The following is an 18,270-nucleotide window of genomic DNA, read 5'->3' as shown; positions in this document are numbered from 1 at the left end:
AGAGAGGGCCAAGCCCCTTTCCACATTTCAAATGGTGTTTTATCAAACTTCTTAGTTTGTAAGAGGTTTAGAATATAAGCAGATGTTTCTAGAGCATAACCTTAGAAACTAACTGGAAATGTAGCACAAGTCATCATAGAACGAACCATGTCAAGAAAGGTTCGATTTCTCCTTTCATACACACCATTATATTGTGGTGTTATCAATGGATCTAGCTGTGAGACTATCCCACAACTTCTAACATGGTCGTAAAAGTCATTACTAAGTTACTCTCCGCCCCTATCAGAACGAAGTATCTTGATTTTATTTCCCAAAGTGTTCTCTATTTCACTTTGAAATTTCTTGAACACTTCAAATGTATCAACTTATGTTTAATCAAATAAACATATCCAAACTACTAAAATCATCAATAAACGTGATAAAGTATCTCTCATCATGGTTGGTGATATGTCTGAAAGAACCACAAACATCTTAAAGGATGATGTCCAATAGATATGTCCCTCTCTTATAGCCACATATAAAAGGAGACTTTGTCATCTTCCCAAGTAAACAAAATTCACAATTTCCATTATACTATAAGTTAAATGGTTCCAAGATTCCATCCGATTAGAGCTTGGTGATTATCTTCTTGTTTATATGGCCAATATGACAATACCATAGACATGATTTATCCAAAGAAGATGATCGGACATTTAAGATTAAGTTTTTGTTTGTACTTACACCAATCACATATTCATATATGCCATTGCAAAGACTTCATATATTTCATTGCAAAGACTTTCTTTAAAATAAAGAGCATTATCTTTGTAAACCAAAATAGAAGCATCATTACTATTGTGACATCCCCATTTTCATGGTCAGAAAAGACCGATTTTGTTTATGCTTGTTTAAAAATTAGAGTAACATTTTAAAGAAAAGTGTTGCGGAATTTGTTCCCAAAAAAAATATGATAAAGATTTATCAAAGCATTTCCGGAGAAATGTATTTCATTAGAAACCTCGGGATGTCATGTTCGATACAGAGCAAAAGCATAAACAGTACAATATAATCCTTACAACATTTATTCATATCTACAGGCCTATAATCCGTAATCCCTCATCCAAACATCACATCTATGCTCAAGTGCCACTACTGTAATACAAGAAACTGAGTGGGTCGGGCTTAAGAGCTTGGTGAGCACATAGGGTTTTCAACCCCTAATAAATAAGTTTATTAATTTCATCAACCAACAATAACCCGATTACCCATTCCCATTATCCTCACTTTACGTCCCCAAAACACCTATCATAAGGGACCTAGCCTAAGGATCATCATTGGGATGGACACTACCGCTAAGGGGGTTCCTCAGCAATAAATGTCCTTAAGGCAACCATGAGGGGGATGGAGTACACCGTTGAGCACATCGTGCACAAACACCTACAGGTTGCAAGCCTGTTAGCATTCCACTGGACTGTCTAGAATAGTCCGTGGTCGTCATCTATACTTCGCTAGATGATTGGATCATCGTCGACATCGAGGCCTCTCATCAATCTATCGCACATCGTCTATTTCATCTACCCATGTTTTACCCCAACATTTTTGTAGATATAAAATACATTTACAGTTTAAATCATTTAAAACTTGTATAAAAATGTTCATCCAACATAGATATCAAGTAAACATATAATATGCACACATAGCACGTAATTAATATAAAATACTTCATATCTATGTGTAAGATGAAAGTGACTACGCACTCACTTGTTAAAGTGACGATTCGAAATTCGAGCAGCGCTTCGCTTCTTAACAATATGATTTCCTTCGACGAACCCTAGTATTATTACCACTAGATTTTAGTCTAATATTTATTGCGACTAACTATTAGTCTAGATTCGTCATTAACTCAGAGTCTACTACATGATATATCAAGTAAGGAACAACCAGGTAGGATCATATCGAAGGTGGGGTCCGTTTGGTATACTAAGTATACTGTTTGGAAATTCCACTTTAAACACCTCACTAAATCACAGCCTAGACATCATTCCCGTAAGTAGATCAATCAGTATAACGACTTTGAATCACTGATAAATCTTATTTATAGGTTCATAATAACGATATTATATTTAAATATAAGCTATATTTAAAGTATGGTAAGCGTATCTCACTTACAGCGGGTTTTACTAAAACCAGGCTCCACTAGAGCAGAGCTTCTGAGCCGAAAAACTATTTTTCTCGGAGTCGTCGGGCGCTCCGGAGCTTCCATCTAGTGCTAGGGGGTACCCTCGGCTTGGGGGGGGGGGGAGGGGGGTTGGGATAGGCTAGAGAGAGAGAGAGTAAAGAGAGAAAGAGATGGGAAAAGGTGTGAGTTAGCTGGCTACCCTCACACCTTTATTTATAAGGGTGAGGCTATTGAGTACACGTTGCGTTCCTCGGATCTACGTGAGGCGTAGAGACACGCGTCGTACCTTCGATGGTGCATCGTGGCCAGTCTCCGGTCCAAGCAAGCGAGTTCGCGCAACACTCCCTTCTCGTACGCAGGGCGTTCCTCGGACGCTGGGCATTCTTTTTGTATGCGAGGTGTAGCGAGCCAGCTGTCACCATCCGAAGGTGAGACCGTGGGGAGCAAGGGAGGGATGAGATCGTGCCACATCATCGCTTCTCGCAAATTTACATCCCGATTTCTAAAATTCATCACTTTTGCATACGAGCTCCATTTTCGATGTTCTTTATATCCACGCGTAGGCGGAATCGAGTACTCTACAACCTTCGTTTAGACCCCCGTCGGCTAATTTTGACTTTATTTTTACAGTTATATTTTTAACAGGCCGGGACATGAATAGTCCGTTAAAAATTCATAACTTCTTCATCTGACGTCCATTTTCGTCTGTCTTTTTATCGTTACGCTAGTATTAAAGAGCTCTTCGATTCTCGTTTAGGTTGTGTCGGCTAAAAACCGTTCGATCTAATATTCGAACTCTATGTTGCATACTTGTAAGCCGAAACTTCAAAAAATCACAACTTCCTCATATGAAGTCAAATTTGGGCGTTATTTCTATGCACGCTTTTGGTTTAACGAACACTACGAATTTCATTTAGATCGCTAAAGCTAAAAATCGCTCTATCATAAATTCACTATTTACATCACGCAGTGTCGTGCCGGTTTTGTCGCGAAATTTTGACAGGCCATAACTTCTTTGTTATAACTCGGATTTCGACGTTCTTTATATGTCCGGAATCATTTTCATGACCACTACCACTTTATGTATAGATATCGGGTTTATCTAACACTTAAATCTTGACGCTTATTTTAATCCTTATTTATTATATCATTATAAACAAGTATTTAAGCACATAAAATCATATATTTTTACATAATATTTACGTAATTCCTCTTTATTACTTCAAAATAGGTTACAATGGTTGACCTGACTATTATATCACTACACTAACGCTTAGTCCAGGAACACGGGCGTTACAGTTATCAAATCCAAAAGTAAAACCATCCAAGCATAATGTATAAAATGTAACATTATTTCGATTCATGTAAGGTAAAGAAAAATATTTTAAAACAACTGAAAAACTAGAAGGTAGTGAAAGCTCGTAATGTCCAATCTTGGCAACAACCACTCTGCTCTTTTTCCCCATGATCAAGTAAAGCTCTCCATTCCTTAGCTTCCTACTTCATCTTAGTTTCTGCACATCAGAATAGATGTCGGTTCCAAATCTTGTTTCAGGTATCCAATTATTAGAAGTAGAGGACAAAAGTAATTCAGTAGTAAACATACCTAAAGTGATAGCACCCTACCCTTTTTAACCCATGTTTTTTACATGAGATCTCTATTGGGAATAGAATCACACCTCACAAATAAATACTTTTCTTTCCAAGCATCGTCATTTTGTTTTGATTTCAAAATGTGATTTTTTTGTTTTGATATTGAACATGAAACAAGAGGATCCAAAGGTTGAAAGATCATAGATATGAGCTAACTCGGACAAGCCAATGTTAGGATCCATGGAATGATTCAGTCGATCAATCCAGAAGAGAATCCTCCATATCACTAACATAACTTGGATGTAGGAAATTTGGGTAACCTCAAAGAATTTGGAGACGCCAGAAAAGGGTAGGTCAGATCTAGAGAAAAGGGGTACTCAGGAAAGCAAACCCAAGTAGGGGAGATGAAATTTGGCTGAACCAGGGCGTCAAATAATTTAAAGATAGAACTGGAAGGAAAAGCCACATTTTCTTTCAAGGATTCAATGTCTTCATTGTCAAAAGAGAAAGTCTCTTTGTAAGACAAGATCTTTTGATCAATGAAATCCTCATCGAAGGGGGCGATGATGGTAGCATGAGAGCGGAGTGCTTTTTTGCCCATAATCGACGATTATGAAAAATAAGAAGAAAGAAGAAAGAGGTTTACCTTCAAGATAACCAACAACGTCTGAAAGAGAGCTAGAAGAAGTAAAGAAGAATTGGGAACCCAAGCGCCCTATTTATTCGAAGACCATAGAAGAGAAGAAGTGATTTGATAGATAATCATGCCTAAGCTAACGACTAGAATTCTATCCGTTAGAGTTTGGATTTCGGAATCCTTAATTTAATTTAATTATATGATAAAATTATACTCTTTCAAATATTCTCAATTAATCCAATTTTTTTTGCAGGTACATTTTGGGGGAAATTGTTAGGGGTCAAGATCATCAACCCTATTAAGGATCCCGAATCTTAAAAGAATCTTAGGATCCCAAACCATACACTAGGATCCTGATCATTATCATTGTTTCCTAACAAGATTAAAGGTTATATTTATTGTTTATTCTTCACTTGTGCAAAAATAGTCAACAAAAGACTCATCTATTCTAGAGAATCACTTCAAACAACCTTAAGACCAGGAAATACCATGTAAAAACAACGTGCGAATACTTATTCAAGAGGATTTCGAAAATAACGGACTTCTAGTTATTCAGATTAGGCTATAAATACACATGTATAATCAGCCCTACACACACATCTAGAGCTACTGAAACACTTGTACACGTATTCTCAAATTCTTTTCTGTAACTTGCACTTTGATTAATAAGATAAAACAAGTCAGATAATCATTATCATCTCCCAAGGTTTTATGTTAGAGATCCTAGCAAGGATCAAGGGTTTTCCTTGTAAACCACTTGTTTCATTTTAATCTCAATTCTATATCCAGATTAGTCACAACACCACAACATCTCATACAATTTGGTTGATATCCTTTTGATTGATTTTTGACCAAAACATGATTGTAGTAGAATTATGTGAAAGAAACCATTATTAATCATCGTTGAATGATATGATAAGTTCGTGTTGCTAAAAAACTATTATTGGTTATTGCTGATCGGAGGGTATAAGCTCGTATATATGAAACTATAGTTGATTCTTGTTATATAATATATTAAGTTTAAACATCTAAGAGTTTTAGCATGTTATTGATGCATGGTGTAGTAAGTTGCTATAGTTGAGATATATAGATGAATATTGTTGTATAAAATTAGTAGCTGAGATAATGGATGAATGGTAACGTCCAACTCGGATCTTCATATATGTTTACAATATATGATCCATTTGATTACTACCCTTGTACTACTAGTTAATATAAACACATACCAAGTTGTGTCTAAACCAAAAAAATGATTTTTTTTTGGTGTACTTTGTATTAATTTGTCGGGTGTTACAAGTTGGTATCTGATTTGTGGTTTAAGCAAGTTAGGTGTTTCATAGTAGATTCAAACTTAAATTGGTGAGCAGAAAAGAGAAATATAAGTTGACCATACCTTAGGGAAATAGGTTAGCAACTATTAGACATAGTTAGGGAATGTTATGATTCTTATGATTGAATTCCCTACAAACTACGTTATTGAGAGGAAGATTTATTGTGCGGATTAACCGGATGGAAGTAGTACTTGCACGAATAATAGTATATGGCTAGTTACCATTCTTTATATATTTAAAACAAAACAAATAAATCCCACACCTTTCATCATCTCCAACCATTGCCCCACCCTACCGATATTACCCACAACTAGATCAGCAATAGAAAAGTTAAGCAAGTCTAACCAAGATGAGAGGAGTTTGGATCCGGTATATATCTCTTAGATCAGCAATAGAAAATAAGTGGCACTTTCAATAATATAGTAGCAACAACCAACACTTCATCAATTTTTTCTAGCTGCATCTAACTTAGACCGAACAACAGTCACTTAGACTAATAGTTTGCACAAAAGCTATTGTCTTTTTTTTAGTTCGGCTAACCTTTTCATCTTTTGGCCAAATATTTCAACACCAATGTCTGTCATCCTTTACAAACGTTATAAATACTTCGAAACAACAAAAACTTGTATATAAATAACGAAAATACCAATTCTAACTCACTTGCAAGCTTAGATTTAAATAAGCTACTTTCCATTCTTGCATAGATTCTAGCTCGCTTGCATGCTTGGATTTCACTACATATTCACTCATTTATGCTTACTTCATTTTGTCCCACATTTTATACTTATAGCAACGTGCTTTACACTTCTTTATTCTCTTGCATTATGTGGTTGTTTTCACACAATCTAGTCTATATTATAAGTTTACATTCATGTTTTAAGTTCTCATTCCATTCCATTTCTTGTTCTAAATTCCTCTTCTAAAATACAAGTTTAAAATTTCATTTCGACATCATATTTAAAGATTTAACTCTATCATCATATTCCTTTCAATCTCTTCATTCTTCTCACTTTTAGTTACATTTTTAGTTTAATGATCACAAGAATAATCTAAAACACAACACTTACTACATTTTCATCATTAGAAAAAGATAGATATTACAGCTTGGTCATAAGGTATATCATATACTCACTTTGTTTTAAATTCAATTCTTGTATATCTTTGGATTATGTATAATCACAAGAGCAGTTGCGTGTAAAACTCAATTTGAAAAAATGGCAAGATTTTGGCAGATCAGTTTCCAGTGGATTAAGATTAGAGGGAATGGTGGGTTGTTATTGAATCGGGATAACTGGTGTGTAAACCCATTCATGAGTGTTTCCTTTTGATGTACCTCTATCCTCTCGCTAGGCCATTTCTAATGTACTTTACTCTTCTTTCTGTTAAAAAAATTCAATACTTGTCCCCACATCATCAATATTGACTGCATTGGCCCCCATTGTCACTATATGATAATTGGCAAGGTTCTAAAAGGCGTGAGGCGTGGCGTGGCGGCAAGGCCAAGCCTCAAGCTTAACGAGTTATGGCGAGCCATGGCGTTTTTCATAGCGTGATGTAAGACGACGATTTTGTATTAATTTATAATTACCGCATAAATATAAATTTATATCAGTTATACCTAGTTTTTAGAAGTGTTATATCAACAACTAATAACAAAAAGTTAATAAAAAAACACAATACTTGTATGTCCGATTAGAAAAGGTATAAAAAAAGAGCAAAAAAACATGTCTCAAACGAAAAAACACGCGCCATGGCACACCATATCACGCCTTGCCACGCGCCACGCCTAACAGCAACGTTATGAAGTTTTTCGTAACGGCGATGCCGCGCCTCACGCCATGGCGCGCCTTTTAGAACACTGATAATTGGTATGATAGAAAATTTGGTGTGTTCCCCATAGGTGCATGGAAGTGAGCATACATGGTATGTGATATATTATGTTTAATCCACTCAATGTTCCCAAATTGGCAAGCTACATTGTCATTTGAATCAACCTTGATTTTATTGTTGCTCTTACATGGTGGTGAGGATGATTGAATATCTAAGATGTTACTTCAGGGTCGGTCCAAACATATATCTAAGTCTTGAGCTAAAACAAAGAGGACTCCTCAACATTATATATTACTCAGAATTGAAAACCAACAAAATATACTTTTTTGTTTGATGTTTAAAATTAAAGAGTTCTATAAAAAAAATCAAAACGTCAGATTGTTGAATGATGTGAAATTATATTCTATATAGGTGCATGAAAAACAATCTCTTATCTTCTTATATAACATACAATTCAAATAAATAATGACATCAAAATCACGCACGTACATTTTGGATTTGATTCCTAAAAAGCGATTAGCTAATCCCCAAAAAATCCCATGGCTCTTCAATGGGTTATGATGGGGATTCAGACACTAGCATTCATCTGGTTTTCCTAAGAGAAAAATCATTGTGGGAAACATGTGAGTTTGGAATATTCAGCAAGATTCCATCCACAACACAACATCATGCCAATGCTTTTATCACAAAAGAAAACTAGATAGAATATAAACTGAGATACAAGTAAAAGTGACAGTAAAGTAAAAACCAAACCATGTAAAAAATAAATTCCAAGATGGTGCTTGTCAAAAGCCTTTACAATGATGTTCTAAGATATGTCTATCATATAGTCAAACAATCATTGAAGAAATACCACATACATGCGTAAAACAACCTTCCTTTTCCCTTTTCATCATGAACAACATATTTCCTGTATTGTGAATCAATGTCAGCCCACACCTCTCGTAGTGTAATAGTATCCATGAACGTGTCACGAAAGAATGCATATTTTTCTATTGTCTTTTCACGTGACACCAAATTCACTTCGCCAAAATCTAGTTCATGAATCTTGAATGGATGTTTTGAAACCTGATCTATCAAATAAAGGTTTTCACCAGAATTGACAAACCTCGGAGATCCGAAATCTGGAGTCGTAAAATTCTCGGGTGTGAGTAACACCAGTTTAAGCTTTGGAAAGAGTTCCATTTCATATAGCCTGACTTCATGCAAGCGTATTAGGGCATATATCTTCCCCTTGAAACCACAAAAATCAACGATGTTGAAAGGGATGGAGATTTCAGTCCATTCTGGTTTTCCTGCTATACAAAACCATACTTCTTCCTGCTCTATATTCGACACTACAAACACCCACTCAGATATTGAAGATGAAAAGACAAGGGTAGACCTGAAAAATCCAGGGCAACAAAAGACTCTAAAGTTGGCATTAGGGAAATGAAGTTCATGCCTTTTAATAAGATTCACAAGCCAGCAGTCGTAGGTTTTCTGATTGATCAAAATCAAGTAACCACCAGTTACCCCAATACAGCTCATGCCAGCAGCAAAATGGGGAAGGCTGATTTTGAACTTTCTTCCTTCAAAATCCTCTAAGTAGTACTCATCTTCATCAGCATCGATAGAGACAGATATGGCCATGGGTGGTCTGGATACCATAAACTTGTTCCTATTAGAAACTGCAAGTGATCTCCATGACTTACAAACTCCCCTGAATGCAAGAAAATCAACACCTCCAAGTTGCATCATAACCAAAATAAGCACATCATGGTGAAGATCTGACCAATTCTTGATCCTGTCCATACCATATGCAAAATCATGCTTTTTCTTTCTATTCATACTCCTTGTCTTACCCATTAATCCTACATTTACAAAACTAAATTAAACATCCGCAGCATTGGTATATGCAACTTCCACATAAAATTAATACCTGAAAAAATAGATATCATATAGACTGGTTTCACCCTAGATCATACAGCTTATACTTCTCTTACAGACAATTCACCTTAGATAATAGTAGTGCTTATATATACAGATTGGAAATTAGCAATCATGGATGAATGGAATGCTCTTGACGAAAATAGTACTTGGAAACTGTAGATGTACTAACATACGAAATTGAATCAATGGCTAGAAAATCTAACAAACTATCAAAAACTACTTTATATGCCAAGTTTTTGATAAAAGAAACTAATTTAATCTAATTATGGGAAAAAAGAAGCTAAAAAACCAGAATCATATAAAATTGAAATTGATCAATCCCAAGTTTACATAGTCTTATTGACATTCAAGAGAATTAGAGAAACAAAATCGTCTCACTCAAGATGAACAAACGAGGCTCTTAATTTACCACTGTGAAGCAGTTAGTACTTGTACGCTACAATATACACATCAGAGAATCTGACTACTTGGTCAATATACAATCAGGCATCAGCGATACTATACAAGGAAGAAACAACGAACCAATATAATTAAGAAATAAATACTTACTTTATAGCTTCTATTGTTGATGTCGATCTTCAAAACAGAGATAATAGGAAAGAAGCAAGGGTTTCGTCTGCAGAGTGGAGAAAAAGAAACGCAAGGGTTTTTTTTTAAATAGTTATCGGTTATTTTCAACAAGAAGAAGGATTGGACCTCTAGTTGTTGGATTTGACGAACTCTATAATTTCTATTATTTTAAATTTTGACGCTAATGTTTTTATGTAATTCGTAGTTTTAACTATGCTTCGTTTTAAGTATTTTTTTAAAGTTAGTTTATGTATTGCAAGTATTTTCTAGATTTATTATGGTTTACGTATTGTAAGTTTACGTACGAAGGATTACTTCGAACACTATAATTCCAATTATTTTTTTTTTTCAACTATGCTTCATTTCATGTATTTCTAAATTCAAACATTGTTAATATTATGTATTACAAGTAATATCTTGGAATGATTAAACTTGAGTTAAAAAAGGTTTTCTATAGCTTAAAACGAAAACCGATTTAACATAAATTAAAATCGGTTAGACCGGTTATTGAATCACTTTAAAAAAACAATTGGGACTTGGGATGTGAGATGGCCGTGTTATCTCATCATACATGTTAGAAGTAGCCATGATACACATCTACCCTAATGTTGATCATAGAGATTGTATAAGAAACTTATATAGCAACTTCAAGAAACATTTTCGTGGTGAATTCTTCGACGGAAAACTTTAGGGGTTGCAAAAATTTACCGTCCTACCGAGCATGGTAGGTTATTGAAAGACATTGGTGATCTCAATCAAGATGCCATTACATATCTATATAACAACCACAAAAAGATATTGGAGTATAAGTTAGGTGGCCTAAGATCCTAGTGTTGGATTAGGTGTCTAAGCCCATAACTATAATTAGTATGTACTTGAATTGATAGCAGCACAGTCCTTTTGGGTTGCCCTCAAACCAAGCAACCAGACAAGGAAATTATGAAAGGAGAGATATTAATTTATTATAAAATTAATAAATTAATATAAATGAATTTATTAATATGTTAAAAGATTAATATATTAATAAGAAATCATTATGTTTAATTAATTGTTAGCCAGAAATTAATTGGAATTAATTTTGGGACTAAAAGAATTAATTATAAAGTACAGGGATTAGTTTGCAATTAACTGATAGTTGAATGGAAGGTTCCAGAACCCCCTTGAAAAGAGGTGGACGAAAACCCTAAGAGAAACCCTAGAAAATTCGTCCAAGGGGTCCAAGATAAGGCCCTTGGGTTTTGCTTAGGCCCTAAGCAAAGGATAACTAGAGTTTCCCCTAAACCCTAGATCCTTCAACTATTTAAGGAGCCTCCTGGTTCACATTTGATGACACTAATTTCTTTGGAAGAAAACCCTGACCGAAAATTGCATACTCCCTCCCCTCTCTCCTCTATTTTCCTTCTTGCTAGTTTGGGTGTAATTCCATTAGAGGCATTACACTTGTGGTGCTAAGCTTCCAAGAAGATCAAGATCAAGATCAAGGGAATTGTCAATTGTTTGCTATAACAATTGAAAGGTATGTAACTCCTAACCCTAGTTTATTATTTTCGAAAATAGTCACCTCCTCTAGGGTTCTTGTTTTTGCAATTCAAAGTTATATGTTCAATAGTTAAAACATAGATCCAAGTAGGTTGCATGTGAACTTAGGAATTGTTTTCTAGTTTATTTGTTTTACCTAAAACCCATCACCTAAAAACTCACAAAGCGTAAGTCTCTTGCCCAAAAGAATACAAAAAAATAGTCATACCTTGAATAAACTATGATGTTATTGTATATCTAAATCAAAAACCAAAAACTCTCACCATCACGGTCCTATTATTCTAACATGATATACACATGCTCAACGAAGACATGGTATCATGATATGAACTAGAAGCATGTAAAAGCACATACACATGCCCAAGCACACAACAAAGATATGTGCCACAATAAGTGCACAAGTAAATAATACATTTGTTGCATAACCGATTTTATACTATGTTAGACGTGCATTGGACTTGTCCAGAGATACAACTTACTAGTGCTCTCATGTCTATTCAAAAGACTTTAATGCTCTAGTCCAATATCTTCCCATGTAATTAACAAATCCTTAATACAAAAATATGTAAGTTGTGTCAACGCTAATCTACCTAATACATTGGTTCATTTTGGTGTTTTTTGGTTGGAGTAAGCAGAATAGTCACCTTCTTCACTAGTCCTTGATCTTTTTCTAATGCCTCCACTTTCTTCGAACCTTCGTAATATTTGGCACAAGAACAAGTCATATCATTGTTGGGAATTATATCTGATAAAAAACAGTCATGATACTAAGGGTTCTTAAAATATTGAGTTCTTGGAACTTGATTAAAAGTAAGAAAACCCTGAGAGTTTTCAAGATATACCGAGGGTTCCAAAAATATTAGAATATATGAAACTTAATAGATGAGAAATGAAAGCTGGGATAGTATATAAACATATGAGAATATTAGGTTCTATTAATAGATAAAAATTTACAAATTTCGGTGTATTTTGTTTTTCTGGAATAAAAGTAAAGACCAACTTATAACGAAATAAGTTTTATCACAAAATACACAAACCAACCAATAAGATATTGGCCATGTTACATTCATCGTAGAATATATGAAACTAAATAGATGACAAATGAAAAGCTGTTACAGTATATCAAAATATGCCAATACTAGGCTCTATTCATAATGAAAAAAATTACAAATTACGGTGTATTAAGAAAACCAACTTATAACCATAAAAGTTTTATCAAAAAATATATAAACCAACCAACAAGAAAATGCCATCTGGAAAGTAAATCAAATAACCCAACTAGTTCAGTGTTTTGTTTATATTTTTCTTTACATTTCAGTTAATTTCCTTTTTGTTTTATTTATGACCAGTCGCAGAGATAAAATTAGTCTAAGAAAATGTTTGAACTTACTTGGGAACCAAATTTTCCAAGTCCTCCACAGCTGCCTCCAACGCATGAAGTGCAATTTTCTTTACCTGTAATTAGCAGCATTAATTGAAACTAGTAAAACTGATAATAATAATAATAACAATAATTGGAGCCTAATTGACCCTTATGTTGTTTATAAATTATGTTCTAAATTGTACCAAACGATGCCACACATACATTAAAGTCACAAAAGCATATATATTCTGAAAAGAAATACATGAAAAACATCATACCAACATTAGACATGTTGGACAGGCTTTATAATGGGTAGAAGTCATAAGAGTTGTGATGACCAAGCAACAACTTAACTTCAGTTTTATTAATTTTCGTAAGTAAATAAAATATAAAATATTAATGCAAAACGAAATTATTAAAATAACAATAATTTTTTTCGTTAAAAGGTACGTGCAACTTTGGAACCAATGATTAATGGAAAATTTTAATATTTAAAAGATATAAAGAAGAGAATCTTTACCTCCAACGTATCTTCTTTTGCCCAATTATTTTTGGGAAGAAGGCGGAAATCTTCTGTCAACCGAATGCATTCACCAATGTTTTCAGGAGAAACAAAGTTCACTGCAACTTTTATACATGACTGCAGAAACTAAAATAAGAAAGATTTATGCACTTAACACAACACATAAAATACAGAGACCAGTTTAATAAAACAAAGCTATCAAGTGGAGCTAATCTATGCAGTGAAAAGGAATATAAAAACTAGTGATAACTTATTAACCTTTAGATTTCTAACTTGATGGGCACATCCAGCAGGTATAAAGACAGCATCTCCAAGCTTTTGGACAAAACTCCATGCTTCAATCCCTGATCATAACCAAAAAAAATAATGAGCATAATCAGAGATTTTATAACAGTGAAAGCTGATATATAGAGCCTTACACATGCATACTAACCAAACTCTTCCTTGAGCTTCCGTTTATGTTCCATGGTTAAGTAAAATGTTTGATCATGAATTGGGTGTATAACCTGGACCAAAAAACATAGAATGAAAGAATTTAAAAAATTATCATTTAGGATTCTGACACTACACATAAAAGAAATTCTAATAAAAAACTTATCTTTTCGGCTTCAAAATTATCTGATTCACAGCTTATGCATCACAATGGTAGTTTGTGAAATTTTTTATTGTCATATACAATAGAAGAAAAAATATTTAACTTCGCAATAACCAACCATGAAAGCTTGAATTTTTTCTAAATCTGGAGAACTAAACACATAACTCCTAGTAGTAAACATTAACCAAAAACAAGAATTACCTCCTGCAGTGGACGACCAAAGTCATCTTTAAACTCTCTGAAATGTTTTTTGAGATATTCCTGGAGTTTAGGAGTATCTTCCCTCCTAAATATGTCCCACACATCACCTTCCTCTCCCAGATCAGATCCATCTACATAAATACCTGAAATATCATTATTTCAAACAATGTGAAATTTAGGAATGTTGAGCATGTTAGCAGTTTGAACTTTAATTTGATAGATTATTAGAATTGCTCCACATGAACATCTTTGTAAAAAACTTATATTGCACCCCGCAGCTAAGGCGCACTTACAGAGTCATTTCTTTCTTCAACATTAGAAACCAAACAAGTTTCTTTCAACATTAAAGTAAAAGTGAATGTTACCTGGTGTCTCTTTTTGTTTCTTCAAGACAACTTTCTCAGAAGTAGAATCTTTGGTGTTATCCATATCAAGTTCCTTCTGATCCTGAGCCTTCTGCTTCTTTTTCAATTCATTTATCCTTTTACGGTTGGAGGTCAAAGTTGGAATATCAACCAACACATTCACCTGCATGTCACCATAAAATATATTAACAAAAGTCTTCTTAATGATGCCAAAACTCAGTTCCAATGATACTAAATGAAATCCAACACTAATGATCTTAATGTCTGCCTAAGATTTCAAGCAAAAGAATTTTGCATATTCAAAATGAACAAAAAAGCATACCACATCAGCCTTCTCGCAATGAAGTTTAGTTACAGAGTCTCTACGTTCCAATTCTTGAGCATTAATAGCATAAGCTATATAGATTTTAGGAGCCATGTCTGGCTTCAAAGATTCTTTAGGCAACTTCACTCCAAGATTAAGGTAGCCCTCACGAGGATGTGTATACTCTTTAAAGGGCAAGGAACTGATAAACTCAACACCAAGAACTCGTAAGCGATCTTCAAGTAAATTTACCAGAGGCCAGGCTTCCGTCCATTCATAAATAGGCCACCCTTTGTCATCAAAAGTATAATCCATATACCAAGCAAAAAACTCTTCAAGAGTAATATCAATCTGCATGCATGTCATGAGAAAAGTTGTTTAGGCATGTAAAGGTAAACAATCTAACAAAAAACTGAAGTCTTCATGTTTAACCGACCTCACACCAATCTAAACAACGACGGGAAGCCATTTTCATGTATATGTCGTGTTTGGGAGTCTTGCTCTTTGTTTTGTACTTTTCTCTATACTCAATAAATTTAGTAGAGCTTTCGAACATCCTCTTATATGAAAAAACCTGATGAAAAGCATGGCTCATAACCATGGGTTCCGCATTCAACCCAAGTGTAGTTTCAAGAGCATTGCTGACTATTACTGGCTCCCCTTTTGACCAATGCCATTGAAAATGCTTCAAAACTCCAGTTTTAATGTCTATTGCACGTGGACAATACAAGTAATTGTCATTTGAATTTTCACGAGATGCAGCTTTTCGTAACTGCTGACCACCACCATCTGAAGAACATGTGCACCATTTCTCAGGCATATCCCTCATATCTTCCTCAAGTTTGTGTGTCTTCAAAAGCTTTTGTGCTTTATCTAACAAGTTTGAAACGCTGTCAAGTGGCTTTATGTGAACCAACTCTAAAATACCACAACCACAACCACCCATACTTTTTGGAGGACAAGGAATTCTGCCATCATTCATGACTTTGCTTTTCCTTTGGTGCAGGATCTTCAAACTCAATGATAACTTCTTCCTTGTTTCCTTGAAGGCTGCCATCTCACAATTCCCAGCAGCATTGAATGCAAAGATCGTATTGGCAAGAAGGGCAGCTTCTATGCAAGTCAAAAATAGACGTTTTACAGCAGATGCTGCATACATCAGGTGACAATCCAAATTGGAAAATCGTTATAAAACAAAAACCTCAGATACTTGTACAATCATTAAAATGATTAATGACTTACCAATGTGTGTGTCTATACCATTTGCAATCAACCTTCTTCAACTGTACCTCCACTAATGAACATCCTGCCCACGAAATAAATTTAGGGAAACCTATAGCTGATTGCCACTTAACCATACAAACCACTCTTTTAGTAAGCAAACTCACAACATCATCATTCCAACTCACCATCTTTCCACATTATTTTACTCAATTTCGATATAAAACCAAGAACTAGCTGTGTATATGCATAATCCTTCATGAAGAATCTATGCAGAGGCCAACCAAAAAACGAATCAAAAGACACTGTTATGTTACTCTTTGTTGACATGTAATTATAAGACACCAACTTCTCAAATTGAGAGCAATGTTAAAGATTCAAGTTCATGTGAGGTATTACGAGATCAAATATAAAAATTAAGTTCAAATGATAAACAATGAGAGTTCAGGTTAAGAAGTTAGTCGGAACACTAAGAAGACTGGTGAAAAGTACCTCGAATTTCAGACTCTATTGCTTTTTCCTTTATGTGCTCTTCGTTGAGACGCTTCAAGATTGGAACAAGCACATGTAGGATATAAATAGAATATCCAACTTTCTGATCATCATTAGGTCTGAAATCAATCTTCTTTTTGACCTAAAACCACCAACAGATAAAGATTCAGTATCGCATTTCTTTTTTGGGTATGAGTAAAACAGCAATAATAAGTTCTACAACAAAAGATAAGCAGCAAGAACGAACTTTAGGATGCACTCTGTTGGGGCAAGTCATCCAGCCGCAAATGTCACAGCGAACAGCTTTAAGCTGTACCTTGCGTGGACAAGATATACAGTTGCAAGCATCACAGCAAAGAGGGCAACACTCAGAAAACTTCTCATCTTTAATTTTAGGTTCTCTACAAAGAGAATAAGATGAAAAGGAAACGTGAAGGGTTTAAACTGGTATGACAAGTCAACTATACTAATGACCCTTTAAGAACAGGCCTTCAATCAGTTGATCGACTAAAAAAGAAAGAAACTGCTTTGACTAAACATACTCATCTTTCACGTAAGGGTCAAAGAAACGCTTTTTAGTGCAGTTCTCACAGCGAACAATTCGTCCCCTGTTCGTTTGACACTGATGGCACATGTTTGAGGGTACCTGATTTAGATGGAAAATAAGGAGATAATGTTCGATCAAATGTGCGCGAATGCAATCAAGCAGATTTTTTTGAATAAAATAAGAGAGAAACCAGGAACACATAATATTACACTTTCATCTGGACCAGCGTTCATGCTTGAGTTGGTAGCTGCTTCACTTCTCTTATCCTGTTCCTCTTCGCATATACTATTTTCTTTCTTCGGAGCGGACTGCCGGTCTGGAATCAAAAAAAATTTATGCAGAAGAAAGACAAGACGGTGGATGTAATTGGGGTTTTGAGAACAGTGGGGTTGCTGTGGTTTCAAAACAAGGATTCCCGCCTGTTCAACTCGACTTCGCGGGAAAAAGTCTGAGTTGGTTACTGGCCAGTGAGAAGCCTCATGATCATATGATCGGTCACCTCACATTAAAGTTTTTGGTAAGTTACAGAAATGGTCCCTGTCGTTTGTTTAAATTCACAGTTTTGGTCCCTGGTTGAAAAAAATGATGGATTGTGTCCTTATGTTTTTGATAAATTGGGGTATTTCTCTCTATATATAAAATAACTATTTTATCCTTGCTATTATCTTTCCCCTTTTTCTATTACTAGTTAATAATTTTAGTTATAATAAATCAAAAAATTACTCAATTATCCACCTCATTTTGTTGTCTTTATTTTCTTCTTCATCACCTCTCACAGTTGACCATCACTCTCATCATCTTCATGTTGGAAATAGTTTTCAAGGTCATAACTACTTGGTAGTATTTTTAATAATGACATGGTTCTTTAATAGCAAATATAAGTAACACTAGATGGAGAAGAATTATATGGATTTAGTTTGTTAATTAATTGAGTCTTTAATTAATTAAATGAAACTTATAAATCTAGAAGGGTCTAGGTGTAAGAATATGAAAGTCAATTAATTACCAAAGATAGCGATAATTACTTAATAGGTAAGTAATTATCTTAGGATTTAAATTGTCCCTTATA

General features: G+C 34.6%; 1 protein-coding gene across 1 annotated transcript; it reads right to left on the bottom strand.

The window, feature by feature from the left end:
* Nucleotides 1-8,371: 8,371 nt before the first annotated feature.
* LOC145049944 (uncharacterized) lies at nucleotides 8,372-9,397 on the bottom strand. The gene has a single exon (XM_078998278.1). It carries the CDS (start codon nucleotides 9,395-9,397, stop codon nucleotides 8,372-8,374), a length of 1,026 nt encoding a protein of 341 aa, XP_078854404.1.
* Nucleotides 9,398-18,270: the final 8,873 nt, after the last annotated feature.

Source organism: Lactuca serriola, chromosome 5, assembly GCF_051521515.1.
Source record: "Lactuca serriola cultivar US96UC23 chromosome 5, Lser_US96UC23_V15, whole genome shotgun sequence".
Taxonomy (NCBI): Eukaryota; Viridiplantae; Streptophyta; class Magnoliopsida; order Asterales; family Asteraceae; genus Lactuca; species Lactuca serriola.
The sequence above is the reverse complement of the archived record's forward strand: the minus strand, read 5'-3'. Positions and strand labels throughout refer to the sequence as shown.

Coding starts and splice junctions, on each gene's coding strand:
- LOC145049944 (XM_078998278.1), bottom strand. CDS start 9,397: ATGGGTAAGACAAGGAGTATGAATAGAAAGAAAAAGCATGATTTTGCA.